The 22269-nt window shown below is 39.7% G+C and overlaps 2 protein-coding genes and 1 non-coding gene across 4 annotated transcripts; all 3 read left to right on the top strand.

Annotated features, from left to right (window-relative positions):
* The first annotated feature begins 426 nt into the window (after nt 1-426).
* Nucleotides 427-4107, top strand: LOC111913552 (FRIGIDA-like protein 3). 2 transcript variants are annotated; one of them, XM_023909273.3, is made up of 4 exons: nt 427-664; nt 1780-2817; nt 2972-3147; nt 3284-4107. In XM_023909273.3, the coding sequence occupies exons 2-4, from the start codon at nt 1794-1796 to the stop codon at nt 3851-3853; spliced, it is 1770 nt and encodes a 589-aa protein (XP_023765041.1). In that variant the 5' UTR covers nt 427-664; nt 1780-1793; the 3' UTR covers nt 3854-4107. The 2 variants fall into 2 exon arrangements, with proteins under 2 accessions (XP_023765041.1, XP_023765040.1); XM_023909272.3 differs by having other exon boundaries at nt 428-664; nt 1738-2817.
* A 1705-nt stretch (nt 4108-5812) lies between these two features.
* Nucleotides 5813-5884, top strand: TRNAP-UGG (transfer RNA proline (anticodon UGG)). Its single transcript has one exon. It is a non-coding gene; the product is annotated as a tRNA-Pro (tRNA).
* A 5012-nt stretch (nt 5885-10896) lies between these two features.
* Nucleotides 10897-21530, top strand: LOC128127070 (uncharacterized). Its single transcript, XM_052765349.1, has 9 exons — nt 10897-11049; nt 11163-11433; nt 11530-11587; nt 20238-20373; nt 20531-20538; nt 20822-20942; nt 21093-21206; nt 21288-21356; nt 21450-21530. The coding sequence occupies exons 1-9, from the start codon at nt 10897-10899 to the stop codon at nt 21528-21530; spliced, it is 1011 nt and encodes a 336-aa protein (XP_052621309.1).
* Nucleotides 21531-22269: the final 739 nt, after the last annotated feature.

The raw sequence follows: 22269 nt of genomic DNA, 5'->3' as shown, positions 1-22269 counted from the left end.
GAAGTTTTTTAATACCCCATTTCAATTTTTTCATTATTTTATGTAATTGAAACTATTATGATTGTTACATTTCATTTTGTCATTTTGTTTTATTCTTTACATTATATAATTTAAGGGTTATAAAGATAATTTTGAATGTTATTCATATAAGTTTTTTTAGAAGTAGTATTATGAATGATAAAAGAACTATCATATGTAAATTTTGTAGTATTTTTTATGTGATATTGTTAAATTTATGAAATTTTATAAATGTTTGAATTTTGAATAGGGAAGTACATTCTTTGTGGATTTTATGTGAAATTGTCTTTTTTTATAGGAATAGAATAGTAGAGACAATTTTTTTTATTGTAACTAATTTGATATCACCTAATCATATTCATATACTTGATATAGTGTCCCAACAAAAAAATATTCTGAACCCGCCACTACTTTTGCACGGTTTCGAACATTATGGATTATCTGAATGGTTCAGCAATATTTCAACATGAGCATGTCGCTGGATGATGGTTTTTTGACATGCTTGCCCCTTTGCCCTAATACCCTTCGACACCCGCCTAATCGCATACTCTTTCCAGTCGACGTTCCTTCAGCGAATCCTATTTCCGGCCAGCTCCGCCACTCCCCCATCGCTGCCCCTTCGTCAGCGCCAGCGCCAGCGCCGACGGTAAGCTTCTTTTCTTCATCTCTGAAATCGACTTTTCCATGAAACCATCTCTGAAATTTGATTTCGAAAATACGTGCTTAAAACCTGTCTTCGAAAATCCGGGTTTCGTATACGAAATACTGGTTATATTGGCTTTAAATTGTAGGCATCTGATTTTCTGTTGATGAAATTTAGATTTGCTGAATTGTGTTGTTGACCCTCTAAATTGTAGTCATTAACATAGGCAATTAGGGATTCTTTCCGTTGTTGAGTTTTAAAGATGGCTAAACTACTGGCTATATTGGCTTTCTGTTACTATAGGGCCAAGATTATACAACATAAATCATTACTAGAGGGCCTTTTAATTTACAATCAGCTCCCTCCAAGAAATTAAAAGGCCTTTAAGTTGAATTTATGTTTCTTATTGGCCTTTGCCATTGGTTGCTAACTTGCTATGAATTTTTCTTGCAATCCAAACATTTTCAAAGAGTATTGTTATAGTGCTCAGTAAAGATATTGCTTATGGCTTTTTACTTGCAATTGGTAGGGGGAATAGTCATAAAATTTCATCAAGTATTCAAAAAAGATATTGCTTATGGCTTTTCAGAAGAATTACCTATGAAGAAATTGGTGATGATGTATTTGTGTCGTTGTTTAATGAGTCTAGTGACATATCTGAATAAAAACACATGGTTGTGGTTTTATGTTATGTTGATAGATGTGGACTTGTTAAGGTGATATCTGTTGGTATTGTGTGTATAAGAGATGCATCTTCAAATTCAATGTTGAGCTCATTTTTCGTGCTCAGTGTATAAATTTGTTTAGATGTCTACCAACATATGTATGAACCACAGTATGATAAGGGTATACAATAGTTGATTAATCAGTGAAACATTTTAAGTTTAAGTGTAATGAGCAGTCTTGCACCATTTTTTATGTAATTTTGGCAAGTACATTTTATTACACTAATTAGAATCTTTTTTGGAGATGGATTGTTGTAATTCTGTAACACCCCACTAAACAGATGCAAAGTGAGTATGCTTTGGTATTTGAATAGTTGATTTTTGATGCTAACGATGATTTTGTAATTTCAGGAAAACAATCAAATAAGATTGATGTAGGATTTTGTCTTGCAGTTTTACACAAAAACATGGCTGAAGTGGATCTCACAATGGCATTCAAACTAACCCCTTCTCTTCTAGAACAACTTGGGAAAGCATTAAATGAGCTACAATCCCATTCAGACACCACTTCAAACACTGTCTCATTCACCGAAATAAGTGACCACTTTCGTGACCTCGAATCAAAAATGTTAAAAAAATACACCGAACTCGAATCCAAAGAGAAATCCTTCAAACAAGAAGAATCCAACAGCCGCCAATCCCTAGCGGCAAAAGTGGCGGCAGTTGCCGAAAAAGAACAAGACATGTTCGACCGCATTCAGCTCTTAAAAGACGCCGCCGTCGCCGCCATTGCTGAGGCCCGCGCCAATCACCTTCCGCCACCTGTCGACAACACCGCTGATGATGTCACCGATGACATGGACAACACCAAGGTAATAATACCAAACTCCCCTGAAGAAACAAATGACGATGGTGGTGGTGGTGACTCGGTCACGTTTTATGACGAGTTGACTCGGTTATGCGACCAGATGGATGCAAAAGGACTTGTGAGTCTCTTTATGGAAAACCGAAAAAATATATCTGTTTTACGTGAAGAACTTAGTCATGTACTTAAAAGTACAAAAGAACCAGGTCGTCTGGTTCTTGACACACTTGAGGGTTTCTACGCCGACGACACCACCACTGCTGCCGCCGCCGCCAGCGGTGGCGGCTCTCAGGGAATGAGGCAGTCATGTATAGCTATTATGGAGTCATTGAGTGCCATGTTGGCAGGGGGGGAGATGGGGGCAGATGTTTTGTTAGGACTTGAAATTAAGCAAGAAGCCAAGGCTATGGCTAATGAGTGGAGGGGTAAATTGGTAATTAATGATAATGATGATGATAATGATGGAAAGTCATTGGAAGTTGAGGGTTTTTTGCAGCTTGTTGCGACTTTTAGGGTTGCATCAGAGTTTGATGAAGACGAACTCTGCAAATTTGTTTTTGCGGTTTGTGAGCGTAGAGAAGCACCGAGTTTATGTCGGGCTCTTGGTTTAGCACACAAAATGCCAGGTTTGTGCCTTTGTGGACATCATTGGCCCTTTTTGTCCCCTCCCTTAAAGCCCTTAGTTTTGAGATTTTCATGGTGTACAATGGAGATATCATATCGTTGGTTTTGTTTTGAGTTGGAAATTAGGGTTTGATGTTATTTTTTTTATTTTGGTAGGTGTTATTGAGGAGCTGATTAGTAGTGGGAAGTTGATTAGTGCGGTGCATTTTGTGCATGGATTTGAGCTTGCGGATAGATTCCCAACTGTACCACTTTTGAAGACTTATTTGAAGGATTTGAGGAGGAGTTCACAAGGGAAACGTGGTAATTGGGGCAATCCAGAGAGTGGTCTGGTATGATCCCTGGTCTTATTATTTTGTTCTTATCTTTGTTTTATTTTGAAAATCTCTATTTTTTGACATTTTTTTTTTCACAATATGAAAGTACATTAACATTTCTTGCATTTAACTTGATTAATTATTCATGCAGAACGAAGGAAACACGAAAGAGCTCGCAGCACTACAAAACGTAGTCTACTGCGTGCAAAAATACGAGCTGGAAACGGAATACCCACTCGAAGCAATTTACAGAAGACTGGAACAATTAGAAAGAGCAAAAGTCGATAGAAAAAGGTCATCACGTGATCCACCTACTATTAATAGGTTTCGTGACTCACCTACCAAACACCACCACCAAAATAAAAAACAACGATCAAAAAGTGGCGGCTTCGGCGGTGGTGGTGGAGGTGGAGGTTACGGGCACCACCGCCACCATAATGGGCGGCATGCTCCTCCTCCTCCAGCCTACATGGATAGATCGCTTTATGCCGCTCAGCCCGGTGAGCGGTACCCTCAGGTGGATTACAGCTATCCGACAGCGGCTCCTCCACCTACTCAGGCGGCGTATTCTCAACAGGTTTATGAACAGAGTGCGTATTACTACCCTCCACCGGATGCGGCGGTGGCAGGGGCGGGGGCAGCAGCTTACGGGGTGTATACGAGTAGCGGTGCACCGGCGGCCTATCAACCAGCTCCTTATCAACCGTATACGTACCAGTAGCGGTGGGCCCGCTTTTTACTGTCAAAAAATATATGTAAGTGGTCAGGACAAAGGTGTTTTCGGTATTTAGGTCAATTTTGTTTTTATTTTTTACTTTTTAATGCTAGCTGCTTTGTACACTTTAATGATAACTTTGTTTTGAGGCAAAGCTATAAAGTGCTTAGCCTTTTTTCGCCTTTTTGACTTAGTTGAAAATGATATCATATGTGAACATCAGTATACCTTTTTACATCAGGCTTAAGCCTAAAAAATCACGTGGATCGCAAGCTTGCTTTTTTTTTTGCGAGTTTACTAATTATACCCATTTACTTCTAGTTCTTTTGGTCATTTTAGATGTACATTTAGGATTTATCAGAAAAATAACTCACCAGTATAATGTGTATTTGTACTGCATAAGCCTAACCAAATACTTCATATTGATCGTTTTTACCCCATAAATATCGTTTTGAAGTTGTGCGGTCTACAACAATACTTCAAGATATTTTTACTATTTTATAATCCAGCTTGTTATGTAAATACTTTTTACCAATTTTGGTGAATAAAAATGGCATGTCTGTTAACTTAAATGGTTAAAAACTAGCATGTTTGATGTATAAAAAGACCTCTTTTTATTTCAAATCCGAAATTGTGAGAAAATGCATGGTCGTTCTGGAAATGGGTAGAGAGAGTTTTTGAAAAATGCATGGTTATATCCGTAATAGTCTTATAATACAAATTCCTCGTGCCCTGATCTCCAGGTTATTTTCCTATTTTTACTTTTTAACTGATTAAATACTTTTCATCCTGTTTGTGACAGTGGATCTTGAAAGATTTAGTTTCAAGTTAGTTTGTTCTTTTAGGCCTGCTATCGTCAAATGGATATAGATGTTGAAGCAAATTGTGAATAGTAAGAACTAAGAACATTACCCAGAATAGCAATGTACTTGATTCGTTTACCTATAATAACATTATACTTGATTCGTTTACCCAAAAATAACAGCATACTTGACTCTTTTACCCATAATAGCATTTGAAGCCACCATTGAGTGGTTCACATATAAGACACAAAATAAAAAACATATTTTAATTTTGTATGTGAACACCCATGTAAGTAAATACTTGTAGTGAACAAATAATTTTCGGGGTTAGTGCAGTATAATAGAAAAATACATTGCTAGTTTTTGCATTTAGCCCTTTTTTCAACTTGCCATTTTCCTGGTTTCAGCCAATTCTTTAAGTCTATCACTCTATTGTCACCTTGAGTCACTACATGCCTGATTGGGTTGTTATCTAATCCCTTTGATTCTAATAAACTACCAGTGTTGAATTGATAAGTAATCATAATTCATAAGGGGTAAATGTCAAAACCGCAAAAGCTAGATGGGTTGTTTCAAAGTGCTAGATGCATGGTTACTTTTCTGAGTAACTCACAGTTTTGATTATAACTACATATTCATCAATTTTGTTTAACTTTAGATTATGCAAGAGCCTTGAAGAAATATGTTAAAAGTTTGATTCATCAATTTTGTTTTACCTTAAACTATGCAATTCAGTGGACAACATATGCATTTATTGTTTTATTTTCTTCACTCTTGGTTGTCTCCTCACATACAATTGACTGTGTAATGTACAAGTTTTGTCATAGATATTAAATCTCCATAGCTTAGATATATAACCATGCATGCAACCAGTGTCCAATTAGGAAATCAGAGTACAAGTATGGGATAAGTAATAATGGTTAAGATGTATAATGTATATGTATCTACATGTTTCCCTCAATCTTTTGTATTTGGGTCATAAACAACAAACATCAAAGGAGAAATAGTATATATTGTTTCTTCTTTTGTATATTCGGCAACAAAAAGATTAGAAGTATGTGTAATTTGTAAATAGGAACCCCAATCGTCAATTACGTAAGTTTGTTAAGTGCTTTGTATTGTTTACACTTTAGAGTACTGTAGGATAGTAAAAGTCAAGCCTGGGCATTTGGTCTAGTGGTATGATTCTCGCTTTGGGTGCGAGAGGTCCCGAGTTCGATTCTCGGAATGCCCCTTTTTTTATGTGCTCTTTCCATTACTTTTGTGCTCTTTCCCTATATTTACGAACCCACTACTGATTTTTCCGTCCTTTTACTAGTTTCTTTTTGTATCCAAATCAAAATAAAATAATAAAATATAGTAGCCAAGTGGTTTGTCAATACGGCTATTGTCAAATTGGTCATAATCTTTAATTATTGATCATCACGTACTATGTTAGACAATATTAATTTAATCTAATTTTGAGTCCATGTTCAAGCCTAAAAAATTATTTTCTATAAATAATAAAATTTTCAAACCGAACTTTAAAAAAAAAACAAAAACATGAATAAATCATATAGTAGCACATGATATATAATAATAATCTTTTTTTTTTTCTTCATAAAATCCAATGAAAATTGTGCATTTAAATAGCATTATAATATACATCCATGTCGTGGATCCCATACCAAAACACTAGATCATTCAACAATCGCCCGCCAAACTTAATATTATGTCTTTGGACTCATAACGGTCTATATACATAAACATGAGGTGTAAATCGAAATAAATGCCAAAAACTCAAAGACAAAAGTTTAATATGACTTTTCAAATGTATATTTCTATTAGAGCTCTTAATTACTAACAGATAAAATTACAAAAACGGTGTCTTTTACAAAAGTTCGTAGATTTAGTCTCAAACTTTTTTCTTTACGAGCATGGTACATATTGTTTCAGTTTGTTACGCAGTTGGTTTCTAACCCATATAAAATGTTTATTTTATCCTTTTTAATTTCTTTTTTATTTTATAGAAACGAATTTCATTAAAAAAACAATATCCGACATTTATACAATTTCCTTAGTTTGAGTTCAGATACCAACTTGTAACATCCTAAAAATACAACCTAAAATTTTTTGTTTGAAAACATTACTAAACCATAATATCAAATATCAAAAGATAAAAACCATGAATCGTGTATCTCAAAATGTCATAATAAATTTATCAAATAGAAACTAGTGTCAAGGTCATATCAAAATATCAGAGTCTAACTCCCAGGCTAAACTGTGGTGCGTGCCATGCCATCATCCCGAGCTCTTTCTATTGCTAGCTGAAGTATCTGAAACCAAAATTGAAACTGTAAGCACGAAGCTTAGTGAGCTCCCCCAAACTACCACATACCATACAATAACATATAAACACATATTGGGCCTTGCTCACTGCATCAGACCGAAGTCCGGAACTGACTAGGGCCTCGCCCACTGCATCAGACCGAAGTCCAGAACTGCATCGGACCGAAGTCCGGAACTAACTAGGGTCTTACCCACTGCATCGGACTGAAGTCCGGAACTGACTAGGGCCTCGCCCACTGCATCAGACCGAAGTCCGGAACTGCATCGGACCGAAGTCCGGAACTAACTAGGGTCTTACCCACTGCATCGGACTGAAGTCCGGAACTAACTAGGGCCTTGTACACTACATCAGACCGAAGTCCGGAACTACATCGGACTGAAGACTGAAACTAACTAGGGCCTCGCCCACTGCATCGGATCGAAGTCCGGAACTGACTGATCACAGCATAACATAATCAAAGCATATAACATAATCATATATACTGCATACTGCATCGGACCATAGTCCGGAGCACATAACACATAACATGTATGTATCACAAAGACATCAAGCATACTGAACTACTGCATCGGACTGTAGTCCGAAACTACTGCTAACTAAACGGGTCGACATTGTGGCCGTAGACCCGTTCCTACTGAAAGGAAACTCACCTCGTAAGGCTGACTGCTGAAATGCTGATCAGGTGCTGTCTGACTGCTGCTCCGGTAACTCCCCGGCTACAATTCTCAAAAGATACTTAATCAAACACTGATAACTAATCTTAGGGTAACATGATTATTTTACCCCTGGTCAAAGTCAACAACCTGTTGACCTGACTCGCCGAGTTGGGCCGTCAACTCATCGAGTCCCTATCTTTCCTTCTATTTCCTTACCCGACTCTACTCGCCGAGTTTAGCCACAACTCGACGAGTTCCCCTTCCTTATTGACATCGTGCCAACCTTCATCCGACTCGCCGAGTTGTATGATCAACTCGTCGAGTTCACCGTCAGCATAAGAACACGTCCAATCTGTGACTCGCCGAGTTGTACAAACAACTCGTCGAGTCTGTTCTTACAGGTAAGAAGATTTCCTTGGACTCGCCGAGTCAAGGCGTAGACTCGTTGAGTCCCTCTACACTCAGATCCATGACTTAACTCACCGATTCCTTACTCCATTCACTAAGCAGACTCGCTACTACTGAACCGGGAATCTAAGACTCGCGAACTGACTCGTCGAGTCCTTTGCATGCAGTTTCTATTTAGTCGATTCTATTCCGCTTTATTGCATCCAATTCATAGATCTGAGTTTCTGGGACTATCTGAACACGTAAAGTTAACGTAAAGTTGCTAACTTTACGTGTACCTAAGAGGCAATAAAGCAATAACACTCAAACTTGGCTATTATGGGAGGTTACTTGACCAGAACCAGGTTGCCAAAAGGTGGCCTTCTTGAGCTCCTGGAGCTCAAAAGAGGCTAGATCCAAGATATGGCTCGATTACAAAGCTCCATCACTAGGGATTTGGGGTTTTTAAGCTCAAAACCATTAATTTAGGGACAAACTAGATCTAGCAGTACAATAATCAAGATGAAAGCTTTATTACCAGAAAGGATGGCTAAAGAGGAGTATAATCTAGATCTACTTCTTCTTCCTTAAGTTCTTCTACCTTCTCCTTCTTCTTCTTGCTCAACAATGCACCAAAAATTCCTTCACAAGGGCAAAGATCACTCACACACACTTCAAGGAGGCTAGGGTTTCTGGAATAAGTCCTTGAGAGGCGAAGGAGGCTGGTTTGGGGCTATAATGATGTTTAAATAGGGCACACACCCTGAAAATTAGGGCTTCATCCAGACTGACGGACTCGCCGAGTCTGGAATATGGACTCGTCGAGTCGCCATGCCAACTTCACGTGCTGACCCGCTGCTACTCGACGAGTTAGGGCCACTGACTTGTCGAGTAGCTTCTAAAATAAGAAGAAAAATAATGTTTAAATGCGTACCAGGAACGGGGCGTTACACTATGGTTTGGGGTAATTTGCTCGTTTGGTCCCTAACTTATTTTTTTTAACTCGGAAGATCCCTACTATTTGTTTTTGTTTCGCGCTTGGTCCCCTACTGTTTGTTTTTGTTAAACGCTTGGTCCCTGTCCTACCTAAAAATACTATTATTTAAAAAAACATGGGGTAGGTAAGGTAAGGTGGGAAGTGTGGGGTTGGGGTTTGTTTATTTCAATAAATTTAAAACATAAGGGAAATATAGTCTTTTTAGGTAAAACAGGGACCAAATGCATACCAAAAACAAATAATAAGGACCTTCTGAGTTAAAAAAAAATAAGTTAGGGACCAAACTTGCAAATTACCCTAAACCAAAAGGATCATTCGTGTAATTTACTCTTAATTAAAACTCATACATATGTTATACTTTCCACTCTCTGTCTTCTCTCTCTCTCTCTCTCTCTCTCTCTCTCTCTCTCTCTCTCTTTATATATATATATATATATATATATATATATATATATATATATATATATATATATATATATATATATATATATATATATATATATATATCCCTTTCTAATAAATAAATAACTTCAATATCATGCTGCCATATGTACAGTTTTTAAACTGCCACGTGTAACCCTCTGAATAATTCCTACCGAATTTTTGTTAAAATTACTAAATTTAATTAATTTGTTCCTACAAATCAGTAAATCACGTTTAATCAAGCCTCTAAATAACCGGCATTTGAATTTAAATTTAAATTTTAAATATACAATAAACAAATCAATTAGACCGGCATATAATATCCCTAATACCTAATATACAGTAAACAAAATAATTAAATCACTTTCCCTCTCTTAAACCTCTTTAATTACGTGATTCACTGCCACAAATTTGTTGCGTTTAAATTTTAAATTTTAAAGATACGCAATATTAAAAATTACATATATAATATTCCTAAAAAAAGCAATTGATATTCCAATATCCCCCTCTTAAATCTCTTTAATTCCATGATTCATTGCCACAATTTCATCAATTAAAAATATTCGGTTGACTTTTTCCTTTTTTACTTTAAAAATCATAGAGATATAAAGATATTATAGAGATTATAGAGATATAGAGATATCATATCCCTGCAAATCAGCTATTCAAATTACAAATACTTTATCATTATACCTATAAATGCGTATAATGATCGATCCAGAAAAATGTTTTCTTCACTTTTCTCTTCAAAGCTTTCAGAGTATTATTCTTCTGCATCTCTGCATTTACATTCATAACGATCCATCAGGTTAGTATACAAAACTCTTCACTTCCATCGTGCTTTTTTTTCTTAACAATAATCATATGTCAATCTGACACTATTTTTTTTTTTTTTAAACATTCATCACATATGTAATCTGCATAAATATTTTTTACTATATTGTTTGTTTTTTAAGCTTTTATGTATATTACATGTTGTTTAAATCTTTTAAACACCTATTCAAATAATAAAAATTTAGACTACATTGCTATTTAATGTATATAGTTCACTTCCACAGCTATGTCGTTGTAACTATATTGCTATTTCTCACTCTAACTACATTTTTATTGCTCACTAAATTCTTCACTTCAACCCTCCTTTTTTCTGAATTTATAATCATAGATGTAAACTTATGTCATTACATTTTATGAATTATGTCACTGTAAAACAGAATAATTTTGTAATATTCATGTCATCTAAATAAAAACAGAAATATAGATAATAATAATAAAAATTTTATATATTACATGTATATTTAGGACTTCGATAATTTTATGAATTATGTCGCTGTAAAACATAATAGTTACTCACCTTTAAGTTTCATTTCATTCGTTTTTTATTTTGATAAATAGGGAATATTTTTCTTTACTTTTTTTTGTCATGTATTTATAATATCTCTCTATTTTACAGATTCATGGCTGCTGGTGATTTTACTCTCATATGTGATCTTGATGTCTTGAAGGACAGCTTCACTATGAAGCTTCGTATTATCAGATTATGGACACTGGAAGATTATTATAAAAAAGACGAAATTTTCACCATTCAACTTATTCTAATGGACGAACAGGTCCACTATATATGGTTTTAATTATTTACATGTTTATATTCATGTTTTTCTTTTTAAGTTTTTAATTTGATAACTAAACTTGACTTTTCATGTTAACATAAATTATCATTTAGGGTAAGAAGATCCAAGGTTATGTCCCCAATGCTTACATTTACAAGTTTCGTAAAGTTCTAAAAGAAGGGAAAGCTTTTTTCATAAAAAATCCAAATTTGGGAAAGATGGATGAAGGAAAATTTCAATTAACTGATCAAATGCAAAAGCTCACCTTCACTCGTGAGACTACTGTCGCTCCGTGTCTCGAGTTTTCTGGATCAATTAATGGGTTTGCTTTTATTGACCATCATCCCATTATCGTCGGCACTGTTCCACTAAATATTTCATTGGGTTAGTATTTTTTGTTTACCTAAGAAATTATATATATTTTAAATAAGTTAATTTAATTTAATCTGTTTTTTTTTTTGTATTAATGCTGATATATAGATGTTATCGGTTTGGTGGTCGCAATTGGTGAAATTGATGCTCGAAATGAAGATAGAATGTAACAGCCCGGAATCTCAGGTATTATTAAAATTATGTTTTTGGGGTGATTTAAGAGGGGACTCGGCGAGTTGGAGCCTAGACTCGCCGAGTAGGATCGCAGACTTGGTCGCGGGTCCGCGACTGGACTCGACGAGTCCAGATATGGACTCGGCGAGTCGACGCTGTTCAGCAGAAACCCTAACCGTTCAGTTTGGATCGTATTTAACGCCTCTTAGGCCGTCATTTTCAGTCTTTTGGTCGATTGAGAAGAACCCTAATCGCTGTGGACGTCTAGAGCAGGAGAGAAAGCTTTTGGAACTTGGAAGAATTGGTTAGGCAAGAAGAAGAGGGATTTGGCTAAAGGAATATCAAGGAGGATTGAGCCCTGAGATTTGGGGGACACAGAGAGTGCGTTTTCAGGTAATACTCGGACCAAATCTGTTAGTTTGATGTGTATGTGAGTTTAGGGTTTATGAAACCCATTTAGTGATTAGGTGGGTTATTATGTTATTACCCAAACGCTTTTACCCCAGTAAAGAGATGTTTAGACGTCCAGAGGGTTCCATGGTTGTATATCTTGGGACCATACGTAATTCAGGAAGCAGTTACTCGTCTGCATGGCATGGACTCGCCGAGTTGTTCTTCAGACTCGGCGAGTAGCTTGAAGATTTACTGGGACTCGCCGAGTTGTTCTTCAGACTCGGCGAGTGGAGTCGGGGTGGCCCCGCGATTCTTCCAGGAGTAACTCGTCGGGTCGATGAGGGTACTCGACGAGTAGATAAGGAATCTCAGAAAGTTGGAAGACGTCTAGACTCGCCGAGTCGCCATGGTACTCGCCGAGTCCGGTTGAGCTGACCGTTGACCGTTGACCAAGAGTTGACCTAAGTCTGACTTCTTAGGGATAGTCACACTTAGAAGAGATAAGTATTAATGAGTTACGTAATGTTATAGGGAGGTTGTAGCTCGTCGGTTGTGCACGAGTCATTTCAGGAGTTGCTAGCTTTCAGCATATACGAGGTGAGTCTTCTCACTATACTGTACCCGGAAGGGTTTGACTGTGTGACCGGAAGGTCGAATATGTTATGTGATATGGTCAAATATGTTATGTGATATGTATGCTTTATGTGATAAGTAAATTGTTATATGTGCTATGTATGATATGTGGGCCGGAAGGCAATATGTTATGGGCCGGAAGGCGATTATGTTATGGGCCGGAAGGCGTTGTATTGAGGACCGGAAGGTCAGGGCCTGGAAAGGCGTATGTGTGTAAGTGTATATTGGGGAACTCACTAAGCATTTATGCTTACAGTTGTTGTGTATGTATTTCAGGTACTAGCGAGGACCGTGGGAAGGCGCCGGCGTGATCGATACACACTGAAGATTGTTTTATGATCTTGGGAGTTTGAATAATTGTATTGACCGAATAATTAAACTATTTATGCCTTGTTTTTAATGGAAACAATTATGTTTTAAAAATGAAAAATTTGTTTGAAAAATTTGAGTTGTTACAATTGGTATCAGAGCCTTGGTTTGAGGGATTCGGGTGCACCTTTGGGGGTAACTGAACTCAAACCGAGGATTTGAGGAAACTTTTCAAATAAAGGCATAAACTTTTGTAAATGGTTCTGTGGTAAGCAAGAAAGAAGCAGTGTGTACGATCAGTCAGCGCCCGAACGGTAAAGATCCCCAAAATACCTTACAATATTATATGATATGAATTGTTATGCATGCTAGAAGACTAGGTATTCATGATAGGACTAGAGTGGCCTGATTTGTGATGCCTTAGTCTAGGGAAGTTGCCTATATGAGGTGCTTTGCTAGTATGCGGGTAGATAGTGCATATCAGAAGTAGAGTACTCACTATCTGGAGTTTGGGGAGGAGGACTTGGGATGAACATTGATGCGGTGTGGTCGGTAGTATTGGGCCCGTACTACCGAGGACACCGGGTCAGTGGGAGGCCCAAGTAAGAATCCCTGGATATCTGGGACTGAGTAGGGTTGCGTGACGAGTATGATTATACTCGGTAGAATCTCTGATAGTTTTATGTTGTATTTCAGAGATATCATGGTTAGACCGCGGCACGGGGCAAGTACGAGCGGTGTGAGTGACGAGGATATTCGTCAGATGATCCACGAGGAGGTGGCGGCGGCGATCCGGGCTGAGATCCCGGAGATGTTTGGGTCTATCAAGACCACCCTGATGGAGACGTTCGACGAGCGGTACGCCGCATTGACTGAGGCTGCAACCGCTGCAGCTACCGCAGCTGTGGCCGCTGCTAGGCCACAGGGGGGTGATTCATTGCTGTTCCGAGAGTTCAGCAACACGAAGCCACCAGAGTTCGATGGGACGCAGGATCCGATTGCTGCGATGAGGTGGATCGCAGATATAGAGGGGTGCTTCTACACTTGTTCATGCCCGGAGCACCTGAGGGTACGGTTCGCTTTGAACCAGCTCCGTCTGGGAGCCAAGGACTGGTGGAAGTTCGTGACGGCGAACTTCACTTTAGCAGAGACTGCGGCAGTGACATGGGAGGGGTTCACTACCATGTTCAGGGATGAGTACGTTCCCCCGGTGGAGCGGGAACGATTGGTTCAGGAGTTCTTAACCCTCAAGCAGGGTACTGATTCGGTGGCGGCGATCACGCGGAAGTTCCATGAGAGGGCGATGTTTTGCCCCGAGCTAGTGGCCACAGAGCAGGCTCGGATGAGCCGGTACTTAGGTGTTCTGAGGAGGGAGATCCGGGAGTTTGTGTCAAACTCCACTTACCATACTTTTACTGAGCTTCAGGCGAATGCCAGGAAGCGTGAGATCGAGTTAGAGACTCAGGCCAGGGAGGAGGCCGAGTCTCAGCAGGCATACCGGCGACCGGCTCAGTCTCAGCCGGCAGCCAAGCGGATCAAGTCCGCCGATTCGAGGACGGGAGGTTCGAAGAACCGCACTTGCGTAAAGTGCGGTAAGGGTCACGATGGGGCGTGTCGAGCCGGTGCTTGCTACAAGTGTGGCAAGGAGGGACACATTGCTAGGGAGTGTCCCAAGGGATTTATGGTTTGCTTTCATTGCAACCAGACCGGCCATCGGAAGGCCGAGTGCCCTCAGCTTCGTCAGGGATCTGCACCTGTTGCCAGGACTACTGAGACTCGACCGGTGAAGGTCGAGGCCCCGAGGGCTCGTGGGAGAGCCTTTCAGCTGACTGCGGAGGAGGTCCGCGCTGCGCCCGATGTTGTGGCAGGTATGTTGTAATTCATGTATTTATTTTAATGTCAAGATGTTATGCTTATGTTATTATATGCGTAGGTACTTTCCTTGTGAACTCTGTGCCTGCCTTAGTGTTATTTGACTCGGGTGCAAGTAGGTCCTTTGTGTCCTTAGCCTTTAGTCAGCATATCGGCGTTAGTCGTGAGTCGTTGAGTCGACCTTTGAGAGTTTCTATAGCTGACGAGAAGGTGATTTGTGCTACGGAGGTTCTTCGGGGATGTGTACTAGAGATTTTCGGGGTTGGATTCCCGATTGATCTGATTCCTATCGCGATGGGGGATGTCTGTGTCATCGTGGGCATGGACTGGCTGAGCCGGTTCGGCGCTGTCATCGACTGTGAGCGTCAGTTGGTGACTATACGAGACCCTAGAGGGGGAGTTCTTTCGGTGTACGGCGAGGGTACCCGTTCGGGATCAGCTTTTTGTTCGGCCGCTAGGGCGAGGCAGTGTCTACGGCAGGGCTGTAAAGGTTTTGTGGCGTATGTGATGGATACGCGGGAGGTTTCCGTGAAACCGAAGTCAGTTGAGGAAGTTCCGGTGGTGCGCGAATTTTCAGATGTCTTTCCCGAGGAGTTGCCGGGAGTACCGCCTGTGAGACAAGTAGAGTTTAGTATTGATCTGGTTCCGGGGGCAGCACCTATTGCTAAAGTGCCCTATCGTCTTGCACCTTCAGAGATGCAAGAGTTGTCCTCGCAACTCCAGGAGTTGCTGGGGAAGGGATTCATTCGGCCGAGCAGCTCGCCATGGGGAGCACCTATTCTGTTCGTCAAAAAGAAGGATGGTTCACACCGGATGTGCATTGATTACCGGGAGTTGAACAAGCTAACGGCCAAGAACCGTTACCCGTTGCCGAGGATCGATGATTTATTCGATCAGTTGCAGGGAGCATCTTGGTTTTCCAAGATCGATCTGAGGTCAGGTTACCATCAGGTGAGAGTACGGGATGAAGACGTCCAGAAGACAGCGTTTAGGACGCGATATGGGCATTATGAGTTTGTGGTGATGCCTTTTGGGCTCACCAATGCCCCGGCTGTGTTCATGGATCTCATGAACAGGGTATGCAGGCCGATGTTGGATCGGTCGGTGATCGTATTTATCGACGACATTCTGGTGTATTCGAGATCGAGAGAGCAGCATGAGGAGCATTTGAGGGAGGTCCTTGAAGTATTGAGGTCGGAGAAACTTTATGCAAAGTTCTCCAAATGTGAATTCTGGCTGCGGGAGGTCCAGTTTCTAGGACATGTGGTTAATCAGAAAGGGATATTGGTCGATCCGGCCAAGGTTGAGGCGGTGATGAGTTGGGAGGTGCCGAAGTCACCCTCTGAGATCAGAAGTTTCCTTGGGTTGGCAGGGTATTATCGGAGATTTATCAAGGATTTCTCCAAGATCGCAGTGCCACTCACCAGATTGACCCGGAAGGGTGTTACATTCTCATGGGGGCCCGAGCAGCAGACCTCCTTTGAGACACTTTGCCAAAGATTGTGCGAAGCCCCGATATTAGCTCTTCCAGAAGGGATGGAAGATTTCGTGGTATATTGCGACGCATCAATTTCGGGATTTGGTGCAGTGTTGATGCAGAGGGGTCATGTGATAGCTTATGCATCGAGGCAGCTGAAGCCTCATGAGGCGAGATATCCCACGCATGATTTAGAGCTGGGGGCAGTAGTGTTCGCTCTCAAGATTTGGCGTCACTACTTGTATGGGGTTCGATGTACGATATACACGGACCATAAGAGTTTGAAGTATTTGATGGATCAACCCAACCTAAATATGCGTCAGAGGAGGTGGTTGGATGTGGTCAAGGATTATGATTGTGAGATCCTGTACCACCCAGGCAAGGCTAATGTGGTAGCCGATGCATTGAGCCGCAGGGCGGAGAGCACTACATTGCGCGATGTGTGCTTGAGATTGACCGTGCTGACTCCTGTATTGGATGATATTCGTAGGGCACAGGCTGAGGCTGTGCGACCAGAAATGCAGAAGAAAGAGCGGGTTGTGGGGTTAATCTCAGAGTTTGTCAAGGATAGTCGAGGCCTTATGACGTTTCAGGGTCGGATTTGGGTGCCGTTCGTGGGCGGTACGCGTATTACGTTGATGGAAGAGGCTCATAGATCGAAATTCTCGATCCATCCTGGTGCTACAAAGATGTATTTGGATTTAAGGAAGGAATATTGGTGGCCCTGTAAGAAGAGGGACGTGGCATGGTTCGTTGAGAGGTGCTTGACCTGCCGTAGGGTTAAAGCTGAGCACCAGAGACCGCATGGCAAGTTACAGCCATTGGAGATCCCCGAGTGGAAGTGGGAACAGATCACTATGGATTTTATCACCAAATTGCCAAGGACTGCTAGGGGAGTAGACGCAATTTGGGTGATTGTGGATAGGTTGACGAAGAGTGCACACTTCCTTGCCATCAGTGAGAGTTCTTCAGCGGAAAAGTTAGCGGAGATATACGTGAAAGAGGTGGTATCTCGGCACGGAGTGCCGATCTCGATTGTGTCAGACCGCGATGTGCGCTTCACTTCCAGGTTCTGGAAGAAATTCCATGAGGAGCTGGGTACTAAGTTGCATTTTAGTACCGCATACCATCCCCAGACAGACGGTCAGAGCGAGCGGACAATTCAGACACTGGAGGACATGCTCCGAGCGTGTGTGTTAGACTTCGGGGGTAGTTGGGATGCGTATTTACCATTGGCGGAGTTTTCCTACAACAACAGCCATCATTCGAGCATTGGTATGCCGCCTTTCGAGCTGTTGTATGGTAGGAGGTGTCGGACTCCCATTTGCTGGGGAGAGGTGGGACAGAGAGTGATGGGCAGCACGGAGATCATACTCCAGACGACAGAGCAGATTCAACAAGTGAGACAAAGATTATTGACTGCCCAGAGCCGACAGAAGAGTTATGCAGACAGGCGCCGATCCGAGCTTGAATTTCAAGTCGGCGACTTCGTTCTCCTGAAGGTCTCTCCTTGGAAAGGAGTGATTCGATTCAGGAAGAGGGGCAAATTGGGGCCCCGGTATATTGGGCCATTTCGTGTGGTTGCAAGGGTAGGCCGGGTAGCCTATCGGTTGGAGTTGCCAGCGGAGTTGGGTCAGATCCATGACACTTTTCATGTATCGCAGTTGAGGAAGTGCATAGCCGATGAGTCGGCAGTGGTTCCATTGGAGGATATTCAGGTGGATGCGAGCCTGAATTACGCAGAGAGACCAGTGGCGATCAGGGATCGGAAGATCAAGGTTCTGAGGAACAAGGAAGTACCTCTGGTGTTGGTTCAATGGCAACACCGTAAGGGATCAGAAATGACTTGGGAACCGGAGCGCGAAATGCGGGAGCAGCATCCGGAACTATTTGCAGAGTGAGACTTCGAGGGCGAAGTCTAATCCAAGTGGGGGAGAGTTGTAACAGCCCGGAATCTCAGGTATTATTAAAATTATGTTTTTGGGGTGATTTAAGAGGGGACTCGGCGAGTTGGAGCCTAGACTCGCCGAGTAGGATCGCAGACTTGGTCGCGGGTCCGCGACTGGACTCGACGAGTCCAGATATGGACTCGGCGAGTCGACGCTGTTCAGCAGAAACCCTAACCGTTCAGTTTGGATCGTATTTAACGCCTCTTAGGCCGTCATTTTCAGTCTTTTGGTCGATTGAGAAGAACCCTAATCGCTGTGGACGTCTAGAGCAGGAGAGAAAGCTTTTGGAACTTGGAAGAATTGGTTAGGCAAGAAGAAGAGGGATTTGGCTAAAGGAATATCAAGGAGGATTGAGCCCTGAGATTTGGGGGACACAGAGAGTGCGTTTTCAGGTAATACTCGGACCAAATCTGTTAGTTTGATGTGTATGTGAGTTTAGGGTTTATGAAACCCATTTAGTGATTAGGTGGGTTATTATGTTATTACCCAAACGCTTTTACCCCAGTAAAGAGATGTTTAGACGTCCAGAGGGTTCCATGGTTGTATATCTTGGGACCATACGTAATTCAGGAAGCAGTTACTCGTCTGCATGGCATGGACTCGCCGAGTTGTTCTTCAGACTCGGCGAGTAGCTTGAAGATTTACTGGGACTCGCCGAGTTGTTCTTCAGACTCGGCGAGTGGAGTCGGGGTGGCCCCGCGATTCTTCCAGGAGTAACTCGTCGGGTCGATGAGGGTACTCGACGAGTAGATAAGGAATCTCAGAAAGTTGGAAGACGTCTAGACTCGCCGAGTCGCCATGGTACTCGCCGAGTCCGGTTGAGCTGACCGTTGACCGTTGACCAAGAGTTGACCTAAGTCTGACTTCTTAGGGATAGTCACACTTAGAAGAGATAAGTATTAATGAGTTACGTAATGTTATAGGGAGGTTGTAGCTCGTCGGTTGTGCACGAGTCATTTCAGGAGTTGCTAGCTTTCAGCATATACGAGGTGAGTCTTCTCACTATACTGTACCCGGAAGGGTTTGACTGTGTGACCGGAAGGTCGAATATGTTATGTGATATGGTCGAATATGTTATGTGATATGTATGCTTTATGTGATAAGTAAATTGTTATATGTGCTATGTATGATATGTGGGCCGGAAGGCAATATGTTATGGGCCGGAAGGCGATTATGTTATGGGCCGGAAGGCGTTGTATTGAGGACCGGAAGGTCAGGGCCTGGAAAGGCGTATGTGTGTAAGTGTATATTGGGGAACTCACTAAGCATTTATGCTTACAGTTGTTGTGTATGTATTTCAGGTACTAGCGAGGACCGTGGGAAGGCGCCGACGTGATCGATACACACTGAAGATTGTTTTATGATCTTGGGAGTTTGAATAATTGTATTGACCGAATAATTAAACTATTTATGCCTTGTTTTTAATGGAAACAATTATGTTTTAAAAATGAAAAATTTGTTTGAAAATTTTGAGTTGTTACATAGAAAGAGGCATAAGATGAGACTACAAATCCAAGACGTCAAGTTTGTTTTTATTACCTATAATAATATAATTATTGTGTATATTAACTGTTTTGATTGCAATATCAAAAAAAATAATTATTTGCTATTTCTAATTCCCATCTTTTTTGTTAGTGGTTCTCAATTGGATGTTAACCTATGGGGAGATTATTGTTACAAATTGAATGAATACATCCAAAAGAATCCAAACATTCTCCGCATTGTCATAATCCTTCAATTTGCAAAGATTAATCTCTGGCAAGGTATAATGTTTTTTTAATTATGATTCATATTGCAATGACTATTTTCTTTCTTTATTTATTTTTTTGTTTTTTTTATAAATCGGCAATATGTTAATACATATTATGATGTAACAAAGTTCATCATCAATACCGACATTGATGAGATAAAAGTTTTCAAAAAAAGGTATATTACTTTATGTTATTTTTATGTTAATAATAAATGGCAATGTATGTTATAAATGATGTAACTATGTGGTTAATTAACAGTTTGAATCAAGATGGTCCCCATGAAAACTCATCCAGTACTTTCTCCTATATGAAATCTAATCGAAGTTCTGACAAGGATGATTTTGTGCTTAATCATGAGCTGAAAACAATCGCTGATATTTTCGAACCAATTGAGGTAACAAAATTCTGAAATTTCTATCAATCTTTCTAATTTCTGTTTTTCAGAAATTATTTATGTAATTAACACATTTCATTATTTATTACATTTTGAATATCAGCGTTTAAATTTTAATATTCATTACTTATAATATTATTGTATTTTTTAAAATCAGATAAAAAAGTATATTATTGTTGCGACCATAAAAGGAATTCTTCAGCACACATCGGCATTACTCGGCATGTACAAATTGCAATACAAAGGCGGTTCCAAAAAATCCTTCCAATGAACCCAGTCTCACCGGATCACTCAAAAATGAAACATATGAATGTCGAAATCCAAAATGCACAAAAACTGAAACATTAACAGTTCCGAGGTTAATACATTTTGAAAGACATTTTGAAAAATATAATAGTAATTTCCCCATCATGTTGACTAATTTTGATAATTTTACATTTCTTAAAAGGTTCATGATTCCGGTAAGAGTTCAAGATCATACTGGAAGTATGACTTTAACAATGTTTGAACAAGATGCGAAAAAGCTTCTAAAAATTTCTGCAAAAGATTTGGTTGCAAAAACAGCTAAGGTGAATGTCTTTTAGATTATTATTTAAAAATAAATTATTGGTAATATATATAATTACATCTTTTTATTTTTTACTTGCAGCTTGGCTTTTGTACTAACGCATACCCGTCCGATATTAATATGTTGTAACATATGAAATTGGCTTTCATAGTTTCTGTTTCGAAATACAATGTGCAAAGGAACACCAATCAAAAATACTATTTCCAGGATTAGTGATGATGAGATATTGATTGAGGAGTTGGAAAAAAAGTTTGTCGTTGCAGAGGTTATTATAATTGATTTTTTTTTCCAAAATATAATATACTAATAAACAGGTTTATTAATTATTCATTTCTTTTTTGAACAGGGAGTTAATTCACAATCGTTTGAACATGGTACCATTGATTGTGAATCTCAAGATAACATATTTATAAAGGTGTATTATAAGTAATCTAAATATCTCATGTTAGTATTATCTTTAACTTTAATAACCTCTAATATTACTTTTTTTTTTGTTTTGTAATTTTAGGATGCCATATCTCAGACTGATGATAATGTGACACCAATGAATGTTTTCAAATCGACAGCCACAAGCCCAAAAAAAAATTAAATGAAACAAAAGGTTTGAAGCGAGCTCTTGAGGATGATTTTGTTTTGGATGTCAATGACAACATGTCATCATCAAAGACTATGAAAGCCAAAGGAGGAGGGGAAGCTGGGCAACATAAACTTGTCAAAGTTAAGTTGGAAAAGTGATTCGTCACCTACCTTTTAAGAACAATAATCAGTTTTTAAATTTTTTGCTATGGTTTTTAAGACGTTTTAATTTTTTTGGTAAGAGATTTGATGGATTTGGGTGTTTCTTGGTTTAAATTGATTGTTTCTTAATAAATTTGATAATGACTTTATATTATGTGTTCTTTTCTTAATAATTTGTTTCCTAATTGTCATAAAGTACAATCAGTAAATCACTATCATGCTCATTAAAATATATTGCTATTTTCTACAAAATTTGATAAGTAAAGAAATTCATACCTTTTTTATATCTTCATTGTTGACTTTGAAGGATTTACAGGAATTGATGTTTCATAAACTACAATAGACCACATGGAACTTTATAAATTAGTTTATCCGTAAAAAAAAATTGAAATATGAAAAATTAACATAAAACAATAGTTACAAACATGTGACCAATACAAACTTATGAAGGAGAAGGGATGGGATGATAAAAAGGAAAAACCTTAATCATTTAAATTTTCGAGAAAGCTTTGTCAGTTCCTGAAGATCAATTCACAGAGAATGACAACATAGTTAAGGAACTTAAAAAAAGCAAGCATAATTTGATGTAC

Source organism: Lactuca sativa, chromosome 1 (assembly GCF_002870075.4).
Source record: "Lactuca sativa cultivar Salinas chromosome 1, Lsat_Salinas_v11, whole genome shotgun sequence".
NCBI classification, from domain to species: Eukaryota; Viridiplantae; Streptophyta; class Magnoliopsida; order Asterales; family Asteraceae; genus Lactuca; species Lactuca sativa.
Note: the sequence above shows the minus strand (reverse complement) of the source record. Positions and strands in the feature narration are given on the sequence as shown.

Excerpts from the sequence above, each read along its gene's own strand:
- LOC128127070 (XM_052765349.1), top strand. The coding sequence starts at position 10,897 with ATGGCTGCTGGTGATTTTACTCTCATATGTGATCTTGATGTCTTGAAG. Across the intron at positions 11,050-11,162 it reads TTATTCTAATGGACGAACAG|GGTAAGAAGATCCAAGGTTA; the intron begins GTCCACTATATA and ends ATTATCATTTAG. Across the intron at positions 21,207-21,287 it reads AAAAGTTTGTCGTTGCAGAG|GGAGTTAATTCACAATCGTT; the intron begins GTTATTATAATT and ends TTTTTTGAACAG.
- LOC111913552 (XM_023909273.3), top strand. The coding sequence starts at position 1,794 with ATGGCTGAAGTGGATCTCACAATGGCATTCAAACTAACCCCTTCTCTT. Across the intron at positions 2,818-2,971 it reads TTTAGCACACAAAATGCCAG|GTGTTATTGAGGAGCTGATT; the intron begins GTTTGTGCCTTT and ends TTATTTTGGTAG. Across the intron at positions 3,148-3,283 it reads GCAATCCAGAGAGTGGTCTG|AACGAAGGAAACACGAAAGA; the intron begins GTATGATCCCTG and ends TTATTCATGCAG.